This window comes from Erythrolamprus reginae, chromosome 7, assembly GCF_031021105.1.
Source record: "Erythrolamprus reginae isolate rEryReg1 chromosome 7, rEryReg1.hap1, whole genome shotgun sequence".
Taxonomy (NCBI): Eukaryota; Metazoa; Chordata; class Lepidosauria; order Squamata; family Dipsadidae; genus Erythrolamprus; species Erythrolamprus reginae.
This window is the reverse complement of record NC_091956.1, coordinates 1,041,061-1,059,870: the sequence shown is the minus strand read 5'-3', so window position 1 is coordinate 1,059,870 and position 18,810 is coordinate 1,041,061. Positions and strand designations below refer to the sequence as shown.

The following is an 18,810-nucleotide window of genomic DNA, read 5'->3' as shown; positions in this document are numbered from 1 at the left end:
ATATTAGTATATAGTGTATAGTGTATAGTGTATAGTGTATAGTGTATAGTACACTGCTCAAAAAAATAAAGGGAACACTTAAACAACACAATATAACTCCAAGTAAATCAAACTTCTGTGAAATCAAACTGTCCCCTTAGGAAGCAACACTGACTGACAATCAATTTCACGTGTTGGCAGCACATTCAACTCTGTAAAGAAGAAAGTATTCCATGAGGATATTTCATTTGTTCAGATCTACAATGGGTTCTTTGAGTGTTCCCTTTATTTTTTGAGCAGTATATATATACTGTACACACACATACAGTAGATATAGATATAGATAGACATACATATACATATACATATACATATACATATATATCTAAACAAACACACTACAAAACCAACACACAAACAAAATTCAGTATACAAATCCACATCAATGTTATGAATACAAAACAATTAACACACATATCAACCTTCCTGCTGACTATTTTGTATGCCGTTCTCGGAGAGGGGTGGCATACAAATCTAATAAATTATTATTATTATTATTATTATTATTATTATTATTATTATTATTATTATTTTGTTCTACGCCTTCAACACGACCTAAGCACAGCCCATAAAATCATCTGCTACAACGTCCTTCCTCTCAATGACTACTTCAACTTCAACCACAACAACACACGAGCCCACAACAGATACAAACTCAAAGTAAACTGCTCCAAACTCGACTGCAAGAAATACGACTTTAGTAACTGAGTAGTTGATGCATGGAACTCACTTCCTGACTCTGTAGTTTCTCTCTTACTAGCATCATGTATATGTATAAAGTATATAAATATTACAACTTTGCCTACCACCAATTCTTATGTGACAAAATAAATAAACGGACGCCCAAGGAGGAGGCTGCCCAGCCTTGTGATGGGGCTGCCGGGGGAGGAGGGAAGTTTCACTTCTGCAAAACACGGTGGGTGGGGAGGGGGCGAAAGCAAGACCCATCGAGCGTGTGACCTACTTGGCAAGAAGAGACCAGCTTCCACTTTCGATGGATCACGGAGAAGGAGAGAGACGGCAGGAGAGACGCAGCGGTGGAGACACTCCAGTCGAAGAGGCCGAGAGGGATCTGGGGGGTCTCTGCCCTATGGAACTCCCTGAGACTGATTTCGCCCCATTTGGAGGTAAGGGGGCTGCCCTGGGAGGGCAAAGCAGCTTTAGAAGGAAGAGACGATGTACAGAGAAACCTCAGCTTAGGACCACAACATGGCACAGTGGTTAGAGTGCAACACTGCAGTTTACTTAGGCTAAGTGGGAGCTGCTGTTTAGCGATACTTACCTACCTATCTATCTATCAACTATCTATCTATCAACTATCTATCTATCAACTATCTATCTATCTATCTATCTTTCTATCTATCTATCTATCTATCTAGCTATCTAGCTATCTAGCTATCTAGCTATCTAGCTATCTAGCTATCATCTAGCTATCTAATTTATCTATCTATCTAATCTATCTATCTATCTATCTATCTAATCTATCTATCTATCTATCTTTCTTTCTTTCTATCTATCTATTTATCTATCTATCTAATCTATCTATCTACCTACCTATTTATCTACCTACCTACCTAGCTATCTAGCTATCTAGCTATCTAGCTATCTAGCTATCATCTAGCTATCTAATTTATCTATCTATCTAATCTATCTATCTATCTAATCTATCTATCTATCTATCTATCTAATCTATCTATCTATCTATCTATCTATCTATCTATCTATCTATCTATCTGTAAAAGCCCTGCAAAGCGGTAGATAAGTCTCAAGGCCATTGTATCTGCTGGAGCATCAGGGTCATGGACTGCTGGCCCCCTCTTGACCTTCCCCACTCGCCCTTCTACAAAACCCAAAGAGGAAACCACTCCCATAGTGACAGCCCTGTGGATGGAAACATTGCCGTTCAAGAGAATCTCTGGAACTCAGGGCTGGACTGTGAATTGTGGGGGTGGGGGTGGGGTCTTTGGTGGTTTCTGAGCTTGGTGGTTTTGGAATTACGGGAAAAAAATCCCCAACAGTGAAGACAATTAACCAGTGGAACGGCTTCCCACTAGAAGATGTGGGTACTTCATCACTGCAGGCTTTTAAGAAGAGTCTGGGCAGCTACTTGTCTCAAATTGTATAGGTTCTCCTGCTTAAGCAAGGGGCTGGACTAGAAGACCTCCAAGGTCCCTTTCAGCTCTATGCTGATTAAATTTTCCTTCCATTCCCCTGCAGTCATTTGGGAATCGGAGAGCGGTTCAAATTCGGAGGAAGAGGAAGATGAGCAGGTGGGTGGATCTCCTGCAGCTGCAACACTGCTTCTACCTTTAGATGACGCGTCTATCACAGAACATCACGACCTAATCTGGATTCTTTGGGGATCATTCCAATCCACCACACTGTGTAAACCTGGTGCAGAATTTGGTGATAAATCAACAGCTTGCTACATTATCCGTTGAAAGCCTGGTGTTGATGGGAACTTGGGGGTGGGGGATTTTCAGGAGGGAGCAGGTGCAGCCCCAAAGCCTTCTTTCTTTGAGGGGTTCAAGGCCATCCCATGCCCATCCACCTGGGCAGAAGCAGAAGGAGGTCTGGCCACAAGTGGCACAACCTGAGTGGGCAACGTGACAAGTTCATGGGTGGGGGGACAAGGGAGGTGAACTTTCAACTGGGTGGGAAACTCAGATTCAGGTTTCCCTTTCTAGGTGTCAGGGTGGCTCCAGCAATAAATGTGAGTGACATAGGAGAACTGTGAGTGACATAGGGGACGGTTTGTTAGGCAAGGTTTGCCTATTTGCCGATGACTCTAAAGTGTGCAATAGGGTTGATATAATATTCAATACAACATATATTCAATATGTACAAATATTCATTTGTAATATGGCAAACGATTTAGCTTTACTAGATAAATGGTCAAAGCAATGGAAACTGCAGTTTAATGTTTCCAAATGTAAAATAATGCACTTGGGGAAAAGGAATCCTCAATCTGAGTATTGTATTGGCAGTTCTGTGCTAGCAAAAACTTCAGAATTGAGGGGTGGTGATTTCTGACAGTCTCAAAATGGATGAACAGTGTGGTCAGGCGTTAGGGAAAGCGAATAGAATGCTTGGCTGCGTAGCTAGAGGTATAATAAGCAGAAAGAGGGAGATGGTGATCCTGCTGTATTTGTTAAACCTGGAATAGTGTGTTCAGTTCTGGAGACCTCACCTACAAAAAGATATTGATAAAATTGAACAGGTCTAAAGACGGGCTACAAAAATAGTGGAAGGTCTTAAGCATAAAACTTATCCGGAAAGACGTCATGAACTCCATCTGTCTAGTCTGGAGGACAGAAGGGAAAGGGGGGACATGAATCTTCGGAGAGGGGTGACATACAAATCTAATAAATTAAAAAAAAATGATCAAAACATTTAAATATGTTAAAGGGTTAAATAAGGTTCAGATGGGAAGTGTTTTTAATAGGAAAGTGAACCCAAGAACAAGGGGGCACCATCTGAGGTTAGTTGGGGGAAAGATCAGAAGCAATATGAGAAAATATTATTTTACTGAAAGAGTAGTAGATGCTTGGAACAAACTTCCAGCAGATGTGGTTGGTCAATCCACAGGAACTGAATTTCAACATGCCTGGGATAAATATAGACCCATCCTAAGATAAAATACAGGAAATAGTATAAGGGCAGACTAGATGGACCATGAGGTCTTTTTCTGCCGTCAATCTTCTAGGTTTCTATCAGAACTTTTGAGGAGCACTTTGACTCAAACTCTGATTTAGTTCGGCTGTTACCTGGAGCCTTGACACACTCCAGTTTCGCCCGTCTACACCATGGCTCTCCCAACTTGAAGACTTGTGGACCTCAACTCCCAGAATTTAAAAAGGCAGTGTGTGTTGTAAAAAAACGACCAATACACTAGCAGACAAATGTGAAGTCTGGTTCATTTTTTGCAGGAAACGGATCTTTCCCGGGAAATGGCGGAAACCCAAGAAAAAATCACAGAAATTGAGCAAGGTACGTCTACGTGGAGATACCGGGGGGGTGGATTATCTTTTCTGCTTCTCTAACAGAAAGGACATACAAGGTTCTCGATTCAGGTTTTGGGGTTGGAAGGAGGAGACTATGTCGGTCCAGGCGGAGGAGAAATGAGCCGTTCCAAAGAAGGGGGCCATTTCTCCCCGTTGATAAATTCAGGCCCACGACTGATGCGAAGTTGGATGTGTCTAGTTTAATTAACAAAACTACAATCCTTACTTGTACAGCTTAGAAATACATAAAGTATCATTGAACACACAGTTCTTACTACAGCAGTCACAATGAATCAGCAATACCAAACAGAGAGAGAGAGAGAGAGAATCATGCCTCTGGCTCCCTCTTGTGGCCGTCTCCAACACTAACTCTTAAAGCTATAGTGCTTCAATACATACAAGCATCCATTGTTAGCTTGTTTACATATTGCCAAACCCAACTGTACTAACAATAACCATCCTCCTGGCATTTTGGCCCAAATTCTGTGGGCACCCCAGGCAAGGGTTCCCAGTTTGGAGGGGGCTCCTTGCTCTAACCCATCCTTGTCCTGTTCTTTCCTTCCCCAGCCTCTCAAGCCCTCTTGGCTGAGTTGTCCACCATGGAAATGGAGTACGAGATTGAGAAGAGCTGCCGAGAACAGGCCGAGGCCTTGGCCATTCAGGTGAGGAGGGGTCCCTTGTAGAAATCACATTTTGAAGAAAGCTCGTCCAGGCCAGGAATCTCTCTGGGCGAGCAGCCTGTTTCAGAAGCCTGTGAACTCACAATTTTATTATTTATAACAAGTTCCTTGTGTAAACAAATATAAAGTATTAATTCTCTACTTAACCTAGTTACTATGTGAAGGGTTAATATGTGACACATGCATACAGACAAAATCTTGTCCAGGTGCAAAGATTGCTAAATAAACAGAAGAGTATCTTGTCTGAGGAAAAGGGCGACATAGTAATCTAATAAATAAATCTAATTAGTTTTTACCTTAGACAAACAGAAGGGTTTTAATTACCTTAGGTAAAAGGAAGCTTAAATGAATAATTATTTCCTTAAGCTAATCAAAGGAGTAGGTTGCCTTAACCAGGCATGTAGGTTTAATCTTATCATAGCCACAGAGGGCATTCCATGTGAGCCCAGCATTGCTACTTTAACCTTTTGCTCTTGGCTAGAACAACAGAAGAGCCGAATAAGCAAGTAGCCTTTACTATAGTTCGTAAGTCTTCAAACTTGGCAACTTTAAGACTTGTGGAATTCAACTCCCAGAATTCTGGCTGGAGAATTCTGGGAGTTGAAGTCCATAAATTTGCCATGTTTGAAGATCTCTGCCATAGATATCAGCTGAGGATTTCTGGGAGTTGAAGTCCACAAGGCTCAGATTTGCCATGCTTGACGATCTCTGCCCTAGATACACAGAGAGTAGAGCACATAACCTTTAGACTTAAAATAAGACAGAAGGATGAGATGCTTTATTGACAGGATAGATTTGCCATATCGTTGCAATAATCGACAATAGCCTACAATCCCTCCCTCCACCGGAGGAACAGACGGGACATTCTCTCCCGAGGCCCCTCCGCCCTGCCGGCTGCTATGGCCTAGAGGTGGAGCTCTCACCTCACAATCAGGAGGTTGTGAGTTCGATCCTAGGTAAAGGCAGATGTAGGCTCTCCTGGACCTCATTGCAATGTTCTTTCCGACTCTGTTCAATCTATTCTGGGCTCCACAGACCAGCCGGGAGAACAAGAAGTTGAAGCACATCAGCCTAGCACTGCTGCCCAGGTTGGGTCTCCGCCAGGAAGACTTTGGGTTGCTGAGAAGTGGAGAACAGGAGGTCGCAGACTCTGGCCCTGATCCCCTGGGCAGGTGCCTTCATCAGGTCAAAGGTCAGCCAGGGAGCCCCCCTTCCTCCTCCCCTCTCTCTTCCACCCAGGTGAAAAAGATCCCCCTGCTGCCCCCACTCCATGATGCCCAGGTCCAAAGTGGATGGATCCAAGCCTATCATCTCAAGGGGGGGGGGGTCTTAGAGGACTCTTACATTCACCCAGCTTTCTTCAGGGATCTGGATTCGGGGGACCCCTAGAAGCAGGAGGGGGGCGGATTTCACACAACAGGCAGAGCTAAATGAGGGTTGGCCACAGAGAAAGAAGGGGAGGGAGGAAGGAAGGAAGGAAGGAAGGAAGGAAGGAAGGAAAAGATAAGTGGAAGGAAGGAATAGAAAAGGAAGAGAGGGAGGGAGAAAAGAGGGAAAACAGGAAGAAAGGAAAAGATAAATGGAAGGAATAAAAAAGGGAGGGAGGAGAAAAGAAATAAAAGAATAGATAGACGGAAGGAATAGAAAAGGGAGGGAGAAAGGAAGGAAGGAGAAAAAGAAGAAAGAAAAAGATAGATACGAGGGAGGAATAGAAAAGGGAGGGAGGGAGGGAGTTAGGAGAAAGAGAAGAAAGGAAAAGGAAAACAGAAGGTAAACAGAAGGAAGGAATAGAAAAGGGAGGAAAATAATAAATAAATAAATAAATAAATAAAAAGGGAAGGAAGGAGAAGAGGAAGAAAGGAAAAGATAAACAGAAGAAAGGAATAGAAAAGGGAGGGAGGAAGTTAGGAGAAAAGGAAGGAAGCAAAAGATAGAAGGAAGGAATAGAAAAGAGAGAGAGAGAGGAAGAGAGGGAGGAGCATCCTTTCTTTTTTTATTGCTTTCTTCCTTCTTCTTTCCTTCCTCCCTTGCTCTCCCTTCCTTCCTTCTTTCTCCTCTCTGCTTTCGACCTTTTCTTTTTTATCCCTCCCTCCTTCCCTTACTTCGGTGTCAATACATCCTTCCTTCCTTCCTGAGCTTGACATAGTGTTTTTCTTGCCTGTCAATCCAAATGAACCCCTTCCCCAATTTGGTGCTTTATTCTCCTTCCAAAATGAGCAGGGGACCGTCCCGCAAGGTGGGGCCCACCAGCCTAGCTTCCCCTTGACCACCCAAGCGGGACCCCCCGAGTGGCTGGCCCTTCTACACATTCCTAGAAGACATCAGGGTCTTCCTTTCCTCCAGACCTTCAACTCAGGGTTTCCGGCCTGTTGGAGGAGAAGAAGGAATTGACGGCTCAAGTGAAGGACCTCCAGGCCCAGGTGGAGAAGCTCCAGCACCAGGTAAGACGGAGGGAGGAGGGCCTACTACATCCGTGCTTCTGGCCCTTTAAGATGGGTGGACCACAACTCCCAGAATCCCCCAGCCAAGTCCTTCTGCTTAAGGCAGCCTCGTTTTTTAAAAAGTTTATAATTTATTAACATTCTCTATATTTTCGGAGTGGAAAACTATGAAAAGAGTATCAGGTTCTTCTTTCTTTCTTTCTTTTTTTCTTTCTTTCTTTCATCCCCCTCCCTTCTTTCTTTCCTCCCTTCCTCTCCCTACATCCCTTCTTTCCTCCCTCCCTCCTTGCCTCCCATTCCTCCTTTTCTTTCTTTCTTTCTTTCTTCCTTCCTTTCTTACCTACTTTCCTTCCTCTCCCTCCATTTCTTCCTTCCTTCCTTCCTCCCTACTTTCCTCCCTCCTTTTCTTCCCTCCTTCATTCCTTTCTTTCTTTCCTTCCTTCCTGTCCCTCCATCCCTTCCTTCTTTCATCCCTCTCTCCTTTCCTCCTTCCTTTCCTCTTTCTTTCTTTCCTTTCTTTCCTTCCTCTTTTCCATTCCCTCCATCCCTTTCTTCATTTCTCCCTCCCTCCATTCCTCTCCCCTTTCCCGATTCTTCCTTCTTTCCTTTCTTTCCTTCTTTCTGATTCCTCCATCCATTCCTTCTTTTCTCCCTCCCTTTTTCCCTCCACATTTCTTCTTCATTCTTTCTTTCTTTCCTTCCTCTCCCTCCCTTTCCTCCCTCCCTCCCTCTTTCTTTCTTTCTTTCTTTCTTTCTTTCTCCTTTTCTGAATCAAGCTACAAGAGGAGCGTGTGGAGAATCAGTCTCTGACAGCTTTGAAGGAACATAACCAGAAGATGATGAAGAGGGTCAAACGAGGTGAGTCTGGGTCCCAAACCTTAGAGTAGGGAGGCGAATCGACACAAAGATCAAATCCTTTTTGATCCAACGGACCAAAAGTACAGGGAACAATTCACAAAGACCACACACATATATATTTAAAAGAGGTTCTCTTGTCAAAACAATCTGAAGTGGGTTGGATCTGACCCAGGTATCTTCTGTGACCTTTTCAGCATCCCGTTTGGTCACCGAGGAATACGGCCGGATGTCGCTGCAGCTGGATCTGGAGGAGAAACTGAGGCAGGAAGCAGAAATCTTTGCCCATCAGGTGAGACGCCAGTTCTGGTTTTGGGCACCTCCCTTTTTCTTTAGACTCTGGGACAGGAATTGGGTGGGTGGGTGGGAAAACTCTCAAGGATTACAAGGACCCACCTCAGAAAACTATTTTGAGACAGGTGGAATTCAAGGTGAGTTCATCATTTCAATTGTTCCTTTTAAATGATGTTTTCATTGGTCACTTCAATTGTTCCTTTGAAATTGGTAAAAAATGTTCATAGTATAAAATAGTTAAAGGTGTAAAAAGACCATGATCAAAAGCTGAGCAGCGGTCCATAGCAAATGACCTTCCCTTGACCTGACCCTTGAAATCAAAGGCAAAGAAGAATCACAATTTTATGATTGTTGGAATTTACTCTACCACTGGTTAGAAAATAGAAAAAATTCTTGCTAACTACATTGTGGACACTTAAGTATGTAAAAAAATTATACCTGATGAAAGCTTAACAGAGCAAATAAGATAAAGTTATGAACTATCAAGTTAGACTATTATTTGTTTTCCATGTGACTTATATGTTTTGCTTCTATTTTTTTCTGCGTTATCTAAAAGAGATAAATTGATTTCTGACAATAACTATAACTGGGCTAAAGAAAATATACATAGTTTTTGAAGAATAAATAGATTGGTCTTGTACTCGCCTACATTTTATTATGTGTTTTTGATGTAGTGTGTTTTGTATTGGGTTTTTTTCTTTCTGTATTTATAATTGTAAATTAAAAAATCTCTAAAAAAAAGAAAAGAGAGAATATTTTATTCAGATCTCAAGATGTATTATTATTTGAGCAGTACAGAATATAAATTGAGAGCAACCTCTCCCTTCCCTTCTAACACTGATGATGTTCCCTAGTGGGGCAATGAAACGTCTCCCCCCCCCAGCTCAGAGAAGGCCGAGGAGGACCCCTCCCTCACCCTGGTTGTCCTCCCTTGTTAGATGCTGGTGAAACAGAAGGAGGCCAACCGGCAGAGCCTGATCCTGAGGCAGAACGTGGGAGCCGATGGTCAGCTTCTCTGGGCTTTGCAGGATGTGGCCAAGATGACCAAGGAGTTGGAGGACGCCAAGACGGAGCACCAGGCCAAAGTGAGTGTGCTCGCACCACCGACAGAAATAGTTACCGTATTTTTCAGAGTATAAGTTGCACCTTTTTCCTCCCTAAAAGAGGCGTTTTATGCCCTGAATGTAGCTTTTTTTCAGCCCTATTATTATTGTTGTTGTTGTTATTATTATTATTATTAAAGATTTGTATGCTGCCCCTCTCTGAAGCTGCTAACAATCTTCCCAGCTCTTATCTTGCAGACTCTTTCATCGTTTTCTCTCTGCAAAGAATGTTTTCCAAGCTCTAAGTCTTTGCAAGGCCTTTTTCATTGCTCTAACTTGCTCTGAGTAAGTTTTTTTCCAGCCCTAACCAAGTGCCAATGATATTTCCAGCTCTTACCGGCTTGCAAGATCCTTCTCTGTTACTCTCTGTGAAGAATGTTTTCCAAGCTCTAAGTCTTTGCATAGTTTTTTCCATTGCTCTATTTGCTCCGAGTAAGTTTCTTTCCTGCCCTAACCAGGCGTTAACAATGTTCCCAGCTCTTACCGGCTTGCAAGCTCTTTCACTGTTGCCTTCTGCAAAGAAGAATGTTTTCCAAGCCCTAAGTCTTTGCAGGGTTTTTTCCCATTGCTCTAACTTGCTCCAAATGTTTCTTTCCAGCCTTTACTAACAATATTCCCAGCTCTTACCAGCTTGCAGGCTCTTTCATTGTTACTCTCTGTGAAGAATGTTTTCAAAGCCCTAAATCTTTGCAGGGTTTTTTCATTGCTCTAACTTGCTCCGAGTAAGTTTATTTCCAGCCCCAACCAGGTGCCAACAATGTACCCAGCTCCTACCGGCTTGCAAGATCTTTCATTGTTACTCTCTGTGAAGAATGTTTTCCAAGCCCTAAATCTTTGCAGGGTTTTTTCCATTGCTCTACTTGCTCTGAATGTCTCGTTCCAGGTGCTAACGATTGATCCCGCTCTTAGCAGCTTGCAAGCTCTTTCACTGTTACTCTCTCTGAATAAAGTTTTTTCTAAGCCCCAACCAGGGGATAAAATAAGGTGCTGAAGCTGAGCAGACTAAGCAATCAGGAAACAATCAATATTAATAAAAATGTTAGCTCAGCCTTCCTAGTGGATGTTCTCCCCAAGGATTGAACATCTGGACCTTGGAACTCTTCCAGGTGAAGGATCTGGAGGCCCAGTTGGAGGCACGGCCACTGCCGGAGGAGCTGACCACGCTGCAGACTACGCTGACCACTGCTGAGGAAGGAAAGGCCCACCTGGAGCAGCAACTCCTCCGGGCAGAGGAGAAATGTGCCACCCTGGAGCAGAAAGGTCAGAGGTTGGTGGGTCCTGCACCAAGACCAAAGAGGTTTGGGGAAAGGGGAAGGAGACCACGCTGAGATGCTGAACCACCAGCTAGCCAATCAGACTGCAGCCTGGCCCGTGGTGAAAATTCAACCTCAGGCCAACTCAGAGTTTGGGCTCCGTTGAGTTAAGCGGCGGCTCTCTTCCCGCGTGGAGAAATTCCTCCCTTTGTCCGAGACTTGAGGGGTCCCTAGTGCCCTCTGAGAGGGGTTTTTTTCTTGTAGATGTCTCACGACCCAAGTGGGTAACATCATCAGTGCAAGAGTTGATGAATGAATGACATAACCCAGTTAGGGTTATGAAACATTTACCAAAAAGCCACCAAGCTTTGAGACCACCAAGGACCCTACAGTTCTCCTCCTCTTCCTCCTCCTTCTCTCCACACACCCCATTTCCTCCTAGCACTGATGGCATAACCCTGTTGGGTGATGAAACGTTTACCAAAAAGCCACCAAGCTTTGAGACCACCAAGGACCCTACAGTTCTCCTCCTCTTCCTCCTCCTTCTCTCCACACACCCCATTTCCTCCTAGCACTGATGGCATAACCCATTTGGGTGATGAAACGTTTACCAAAAAGCCACCAAGCTTTGAGACCACCAAGGACCCTACAGTTCTCCTCCTCTTCTTCCTCCTCATCTCCTCACACCCCATTTCTTCTAGCACTGATGGCATAACCCTGTTGGGTGATGAAACGTTTACCAAAAAGCCACCAAGCTTTGAGACCACCAAGGACCCTACAGTTCTCCTCCTCTTCTTCCTCCTCGTCTCCTCACACCCCATTTCTTCTAGCACTGATGGCATAACCCTGTTGGGTGATGAAACGTCGATATCCGAGACCCGTAAGGCAGGACAGACAGACCCCAACCAACGTCTGCAAAGGAGGCGAAGACCCCTCCCGTTCTTCTTTACCCCATAGAAAGCAATGCATGTTGAGGACCTGCCTCCTAAACTCCGCCTTCTCTTGCAGTGAAAGTCCTGGAGGAGGGGGCGAAGGCGCCCGACACCCCAGAGGAGCACCTGGTGGCCCCGGTTCCACCCCCACCACCCCCTCTGCCACCTCCCACCTGCCCAGCAAAGACTGAGTAAGTATCTGACCCCCCAAAATAGGCAGTTTTTGTCCTTCCGGTGAGAAGCCAGCAGCAACTTCGGCGAAGTCCTACTGGGGGGTCCTCGAATTGCGACCTTCATTTAGTGGCCATTCAAAGTTGCGACACGCAACGAGACCGACTAATGTAATATTAAAAATTAAAAATTAAAAATTAAAAATTAAAAATTAAAAATTAAAAATTAAAAATTAAAAATTAAAAATTAAAAATTAAAAATTAAAAATTAAAAATTAAAAATTAAGAATTAAGAATTAAGAATTAAGAATTAAGAATTAAGAATTAAGAATTAAAAATTAAAAATTAAAAATTAAAAATTAAAAATTAAAAATTAAAAATTAAAAATTAAAAATTAAAAATTAAAAATAATTAAAAATAATTAAAAATAATTAAAAATAATTAAAAATAATTAAAAATAATTAAAAATAATTAAAAATAATTAAAAATAATTAAAAATAATTAAAAATAATTAAAAATAATTAAAAATAATTAAAAATAATTAAAAATAATTAAAAATAATTAAAAATAATTAAAAATAATTAAAAATAATTAAAAAATTTAAAATTTGAAAATATTAAAAATTATTAAACATTAAACATTATTAAACATTATTACAAATTATTAAACATTATTAAACATTATCAAACATTATTAAAAATGTTTAAAAATATTTAAAATATTAAAAATATTTAAAAAGGGAATCAGGACAGGACAACCGTCGCCAATCAGTTGCCAAGCATCCAGATTTGGGTCACGTGACCATGGAGAGGCCACCACCGTCGTAAAACGGGTCGGTCAACAATCACTTTTTCAGGGCTGTAGCACGCTTGAAGGGTCACTAAATAAAAGGCCGTAAGTGCAGGACCCCCTGTGGAGAGGATTTCCTAGTGGTGCCCCATCCTCTCCTCCAAGCAAGGAGCCCCATGGCCTTCTGGGGCTGCTGCTGCCTTGGGAAGCCCCCTTGCCAGGAGCGTTTGGGGGAGACGGCTGGGAATTGTGGGAGGGAGGCTGCAGGGGGCACTTGGAAAAGCTTGACCTTCCTCCTCCGCCGGCCCTTTGCAGCCCCCTGAAGGCCCTGCGAGAGAGGAGAGCAGCCCAGCCAGGGAAGAGGGGTAAGTGGACAAGGAGGGGGGGGCAGCTGGGACCCACTGCACCTGGGACCCCCGAAATTACACACACACACACACACACACACACCTATGGATGGGGAGACAGGGCTGTTCAGAAGGATGGGGGGATAAGAGGGGGGTCAAGGGAGCCCCCTCCTGCTCTTATCAGGGGAAGGAAGGAAGAGAGGAAGGGAGGGGGAGGGAGGGAGGGATAATAATAACAATAACAATTTATTAGGTTTGTATGCCCCCCCTCTCTGAGGACTTAAGGAAGGAAGGAAGGAAGGAAGGAGAAGGAAGGAAGGAAGGAAGGAAAGAAGGAAGGAAGGAAGGAAAGAAAAAGGGGAGGGAGGGAAAGAAAGAGTGTGAGAGAGAAAGAACAAAACAGGAAAAAAGAAAAGGAGGGAGGGAGGGAAGGAAGGAAGGAACAAAGGAAAGAAAGAAGGAAGGAAGGAAGGAAGGAAGACAGGAGGGAAGGAAGGGAGGAGGAGGGAAGGAGGGAGAATGAGAAAGAGTGAGAGTGAGAGTAAGAAAGAGAGAAAGAGAGAGAGGAAGGAAGGGATGGAAATTATAGAATTATTTTGAGTTGCTACAGCTCGTCCATCTCTGTGGCAAAGCAAGAGAGTTTTTTAAGAGAGTTGAGCCTCATTTGACAACTTTCGTGGCCCCGGTTGTTAAGCGAATCACCGCAACTGTTAACTCAATGAGACGGCCATTAAGTGAATCCACCCTCCCCCCATTGACGTTGCTTGTGGGAAGGAGTTCCCATGACCGCGGGGGATTTGGATCCCGTCATTATGGAGTTGTTACGACAGTCACTAAGTGTGAAAAACGGCCAAATCGCGGTTATAAGTGGAGGCCGGACGGCCTGTTAGGCAAGCCCGGTTTCCTAGCGATCTGGAGAGCCAATGGATCTCTTCCCTGTGGGCAGGAGACCCCCGCTCCGAGGATGCGACAGCCAGAGCGGTGGAGGAAATGATGGCCCGGATCAAGAGCGGCGTGGCCCTGCGGCCAGTGAGGAGGGGGCCAGAGCCCTCCCCCCAGGTAAGGCCAAGGAGGGGGAGGGGGCTGGAGTGGGGAAGCCTCTAGGCTCAGCCAATACAGGGAATCCTCGACATATGGCTGCAACATTTACGTCACTAAGTGAAACACCTATTAAGCAAGTTCAGTCCCCATTTTATCACCGTCGTTAAGTGAATCACTGCAGGGGCTGAGTTAGCGACACAATTGTGAATCCAGCTGCCCCCTGGATGTTGCTTGTCGCAAAGCGGATCACATTTGCGACCGTCGTAAAAACGTCAGCCAGCCGCCAAGCGCCTAAATTTTGATGCAGCAATAGTGGCATGGAAAACAAAGTCCACCTGGGTTGTTTTTTTCAACGCTGTCGTAACTTGCAACGGTCGTTAAATGAATCCTCGTAAGTCAGGGGACGGCCTGTAGCTCACACACGCCCCCTTTCGGCCCGTGTGGCTGAGGGACGGCGAGGGAGGGCGATGGGACCCACCACGATCGGACCTGCCACAGCCGGGTTTCCACGGAGCTCCTCCGCCCCAAATCCTCACCAGGAAAACCTGATTTTTTCACCTGATTATTTTTTTCCTTCCTCCTCAGCCTCCGTCTGCCGCGGCGAACAAGCGGAGGAGCCTGGCCAAGGAGCTGCAAGACCTCCTGGTAAGCCTCCTTTGTTAATCGCTCTACCCACACAGCCTCTTCGGGCGGTCCTCGACTTACGGTGATTCGTTTAGTGACCGACGTTACAGCAAGACCATCCAAAGCGACGGTTTTTTTCGCAGTAGGGTTTTCGCCTTCTGGGCATAAATTTTTTATTGTTTACATACCTCCAATTAAAATATAATATAAATCAGGGGAAAGGGGAAAACGTTCCCAAAGAAGAGGAGGTTATTAAGAAAATATTAGACTGCGCTGAAATGGATATGATGACAAGACGGTTAAAAGACCAGGAGGAAACAGAATTTTATGAGATATGGAACAAAGTGTATATATGGATAAATAAGAAGAAGAAGTAAAAGTAAAAAGAATAAAAGAATTGTATAAGTAGGGATATGACTTAAAACTTATGTTAGGAGTAGTTTATATATGAAGACTTACTATATAAGGTAAAACAAATTTCTTCTCTTCATTTAAAGTAATGAGTTGATTTAAAGTGTTTTTAATGTATTCGTTTTTCTGCATTGAAATTTTACTTATAGAATAAGCGGGGAAGATGCAACCCCATTTCTATGTTAAATGTATGTTTGTCAGTTTTGTCTATTTTATGAAAATTAATAAAATTTATTGGGAAAAAAATATATATATAATATAAAGCAGCTCACTGAAATCCTGGGCAAAAATCATCCAGCAGCGAAGGTCTTTTATTGAGGCAGAAATCGTGGTTTTAAAGCCTTGTTCAATCACACACTCCAGTCTCACATCTCTTTCATTGACCGACGTTGAATCTCCACACCCCATGTCCCACAATCCTTTGCCTTTATACTGCCTGGAAGTGACATCACACCCCAACGAGGCTAAGGCTGTAAGCTGATACCTTTTACTACGTAACTCCTCTCACCTTCTCAGCAATCTCCTATAGTGAGGATCTATCCACTGGCTTTCCACTCTCATGTCTTCCTCACTCTCTGACTGCAACCACTCCCCCATCGTCACATCAGCTCCCTCTAGTGGTTCCTCTGGCTCCCTCAGGTCACTTTCTCCCTCACTCTCGCTCTCTGCCCCCTCTGGCAACGCCCCCCCCCCCGGCCCAGGACATCAAGAGGGGCCTGTCTCTTCCTCCCCAGAATCTGACATGACCTGAGATGGACAAGGAGCACACACAACACTAGTATACCCAGTCTCTAGCCTGGCACCTTCACCAGGAGACCTTATGGGGTCACCCGCCTCCATTCTTCCACCATTCTCATCCCCAGAGCACCCCGAGGAGGCCACATAGACGGTCCAGCCGCCGTAAGGGCAGCCAGAAGAAAATCCTGGCGGACAACCAACTGGAGAAGCTCCTGCAGAGACGACGGCGAGTAGTGGACCAGACCCCCGTCCTGCTGGAGCCCTCAGTCCCACCTGCAGAGGAGGGGCTCCTGCCTCGGGTCTCCGTCACCATGGAGGAAGGCCAGGCAGCTTCAGCAGCGGAGGTCCCCAAGAACCCCCGACCCAACCAGACCAACTTCTCAGAGACCGGGAAAGATCGTCCAGGTAGGAACCCATCTTGGGCTACCTTCATGGGTTGGGTGGATTGGGCTACCTGCACCTCGATTGGGGGGTCTCTCATCCCACAGAAGACAGCCGTCCCAATTTTGGGGTGTCCTGTTGAAGAGAAAAGAGATGGCATGCGTTTTGTCACAGCGAAGGGCTCACCAAGAAATAGATTTGACAAGAATTAAGCATTCTTGACCAATGTATTTTTTTCTCTTATGGACACTGAGAGCATCTGCACCAAAGACAAATTCTTTCTGTGACCAATCACACTTGGCCAATAAAGAATTCTATTCTATTCTATTCTATTTTTTCTATTCTATTCTATTGTCTGTTCTATTCTGTTGTGTGTTCTAATTTTCTTTTCTATTCTATTCTATTATAATTAATAATAATAATAATAATAATAATAATAATAATAATAATAATAATAATTTGTTGGATTTGTATGCCGCCCCTCTCCGCAGACTCGGGGCGGCTAACAACCATAATAAACACAACATGTACAATCCAATAATAAAAACAACTAAAAACCCTTATTATAAAACCAAACATACCCACAAACATACCATGCATAACTTGTAATGGCCTAGGGGGAAGAGCTATCTCAACTTCCCCCATGCCTGGCGGTATAAATGAGTCCTGAGTAGTTTACGAAAGACAGGGAGGGTGGGGGCAGTTCTAATCTCCGGGGGGAGTTGGTTCCAGAGGGCCGGGGCCAACACAGAGAAGGCTCTTCCCCTGGGGCCCACCAAACGACATTGTTTAGTCGACAGAACCCGGAGAAGACCCGGAGAAGAGCATTATTATTATTATTATTATTATTATTATTATTATTATTATTATTATTAAACCATCACGGGATCTGGATTCTATCTTGTCTGATCTGCCATAATTCTTTTCCCTTCCTCTCCTAAGGTGAACCAGACAAGCCGCTATCAGGAGCCCCCGTCCAGCCCAGACTGAAGATTGCGGAGGTGGCCTGGTTTTGACCACAGGCAGCGTCCCTTCTGGTCAGCCAAAGGACCGGCTCCATCCGTCCCCCTAAGGACTTTACTCAACCAAAGGGTAGTAGCTGGGAAGGGGGGTCTCCCCAGAGCCAGGATCCTACATGGCATCGGACTAGAATACCTCCGGGACCACCTTCTGCCGCATGAATCCCAGTGGCAAATTAGGTCCCACAGAGTTGGCCTTCTCTGGGTCCTGTTGACAAAACAATGTGGTCTGGTGGGACTCATGGGAAGAGCCTTCTCTGTGGCGGCCCCGGCCCTCTGTAATCAACTCCCCGTGGAGATTCGAATTGCACCCCCTCCTGTTGAAGACCCACTTATGCCGCCAGGCATGGGGGGGACTAACTCTCTCCCTCACCTTCTGACAGCATCTGAGAGTGGTGTGATTGTGTAGAATTGATTGTTTTTTTAGTAGAAATGGGTTTTAATGTTGGATTTATATTACATTGTATTATTGTCTTTGTTGTGAGCTGCTCTGAGTCCTCGGAGAGGGGCGGCATACAAATCTAATAAATAATAATAATAATAATTATTATTATTATTATTATTAGTAGTAGTAGTAGTAGTAGTAGTAGTATTTCATTACGGGCAGAGTCCACATCTTATGAAGCCCCTCGCTTACTGACCGTTGGAAATTACAAAATTAAATTAAAAAATCAGAACCCCAAATACTGTACAAGCTGAATAAACAAGACTTTGCAGACAACCCTCCGTCCGAGTCTTCAGAGACGGGCGGCATAAAAATTTAATGGATTATTATTATTATTATTATTATTATTATTATTATTATTATTATTATTAAAGATCTTGGAATACTCCTATCGAATGACCAAAGTGCCAAAGCCCCCTGCAACAACATCGCCCCAAAGGTTTTTATTATATGTTGCGAGCCACCCAGAGTCCTCAGAGAGGGCATAAAAGTCCAATCAATCAATCAATCAATCAATTTTAATTTAATTTAATGATTTGGATTGAAGCCAAAGCAAGGTATTTTGGGGGGTTCTTTATTATGCTTTGTTTATGGTGCTATAACTCTTGGATGTATGGAGGAGAAAAATAACAATTAAAAATTGGGGGGCAAAAGCAATAAACATAGTGACTTACGACTGGTCCTCGCACTTATGACTCCTGCAGCGTCACTACATCACGTGGTGCAAATTTGTACATTGCTGGCTTGGATTTTACAGGTTCGCTTAACAACCGTGGCAAAAATTGGTCCTGAAACTCAGGCCTCCCCCATAACAAGGGTCTTGCTTAGCGATGGGAATTTCAAAGCGATGGAGATTCCAGGTCCGACCTTGGAGTAAAGTAGCAGAACTAATCTAATAAATTTCTCCTGTGGGAGTCCAGAAGAGTCCTCTTCCTCCTCCTCCTCCTTTCTTTCTCCTTCCCCCTCTTCTTCTTTCTGTTCTTCCTTTATCTCCTCTTCCTTCTCCTCCTTTTGCTCTTTTGCTCTTTCTCCTCCTTCTCCTTCCTCTATCTCCCCTCCCCCTTTCCTTTCCCCTCCCTCTGCCTTCTCCCCCTTGCCTTCTCCTTCCCCCCTCTTCTATTTTTCTTTCATCTCCTCTTTCCTCCTCCTCCTTCTTTCCCCTTCCCCTTCCTTCTCCTCCTTTCTTTCTCCCCTTCTTTCTCCCCTGCCTTTATCCCTTCTTCTTCCTCCTCCTTCCTCCGCCT

General features: G+C 44.1%; 1 protein-coding gene across 1 annotated transcript; it reads left to right on the top strand.

Annotated features, from left to right (window-relative positions):
• Positions 1–1,041: 1,041 nt before the first annotated feature.
• Positions 1,042–17,665, top strand: LOC139169846 (shootin-1-like). The gene is made up of 16 exons (XM_070756515.1): positions 1,042–1,166; positions 2,257–2,309; positions 3,969–4,029; positions 4,611–4,705; positions 5,759–5,915; positions 7,067–7,164; positions 7,941–8,022; positions 8,217–8,311; positions 9,252–9,398; positions 10,523–10,676; positions 11,678–11,792; positions 12,876–12,925; positions 13,854–13,966; positions 14,534–14,593; positions 15,847–16,126; positions 17,045–17,665. Exons 1-16 carry the CDS (start codon positions 1,130–1,132, stop codon positions 17,116–17,118), a joined length of 1,671 nt encoding a protein of 556 aa, XP_070612616.1. The 5' UTR covers positions 1,042–1,129; the 3' UTR covers positions 17,119–17,665.
• Positions 17,666–18,810: the final 1,145 nt, after the last annotated feature.

What these genes read in the sequence shown, in the direction of transcription:
- LOC139169846 (XM_070756515.1), top strand. Translation starts at nt 1,130, where the DNA reads ATGGAACTCCCTGAGACTGATTTCGCCCCATTTGGAG. An exon ending in GATGAAGAGGGTCAAACGAG is followed by an intron (nt 8,023 to 8,216) that starts GTGAGTCTGGGT and finishes TGACCTTTTCAG; the next exon opens with CATCCCGTTTGGTCACCGAG. An exon ending in GACCGGGAAAGATCGTCCAG is followed by an intron (nt 16,127 to 17,044) that starts GTAGGAACCCAT and finishes TCCTCTCCTAAG; the next exon opens with GTGAACCAGACAAGCCGCTA.